This window comes from Eurypyga helias, unplaced genomic scaffold (assembly GCF_000690775.1).
Source record: "Eurypyga helias isolate BGI_N326 unplaced genomic scaffold, ASM69077v1 scaffold25780, whole genome shotgun sequence".
Taxonomy (NCBI): domain Eukaryota; kingdom Metazoa; phylum Chordata; class Aves; order Eurypygiformes; family Eurypygidae; genus Eurypyga; species Eurypyga helias.
Window position 1 is genome coordinate 1 of NW_010228086.1, and position 536 is coordinate 536.

Genomic DNA, 536 nt, shown 5'->3' on the forward strand with positions numbered 1-536 from the left:
CCTCAGCCCGGCCGGGGAGGTCGGCCCTAACGCGGCGACCGTGCTCGGGAACAGACGGAAGGCGGCTGGACGGCCGCCCAGCCTGTCCAGGCTGCCTGCTTTTCACCCGGTCAGCTTTAACGCGCAGTGCGTCTGTCCTCTCGCCCTATCCAGCTGGCCAAGGATCTAGTGCATCCCTCCTTAGAGGATGAGAAGAGAAAGCACAAAAAGAAACGGCTTGTGCAGAGCCCAAACTCCTACTTTATGGATGTAAAATGTCCAGGTAAGTAGCTAAAATGTTCATAACTTACAGGAAGAACGAAATGCACTTCATATGCGGTTCGTCTTCCTAAAAGGTCTGACTTTTTACATTTACTTTTCAAATCTAAATGTGGTTTATCTGTTCTGTAGACTAAAGTCTGTATAGTGCTTTGGGTTTTTTTTAAACAACAGAATGTGTTCAACCTTTTTCATGTTAATTTAAACAATCAGCTTTTCATTTTCTTTTCTGGAGGTCTGGCATGAGATTTTATTATTCTTCTTTATGAAATCTTGGC

At 45.3% G+C, this 536-nt stretch overlaps 1 protein-coding gene across 1 annotated transcript in view; it reads left to right on the forward strand.

Annotated features, from left to right (window-relative positions):
* Positions 1-153: 153 nt before the first annotated feature.
* LOC104514697 (40S ribosomal protein S27-like) overlaps positions 154-536 on the forward strand; it is a gene marked incomplete at its 5' end in the record, with an annotated part of 3,758 nt that continues 3,375 nt past the window's right edge. The window contains one exon of the mRNA XM_010158451.1: positions 154-262. Coding sequence (XP_010156753.1) covers positions 154-262 — 109 coding nt within the window. The remainder of the gene's footprint in view (positions 263-536) is intronic.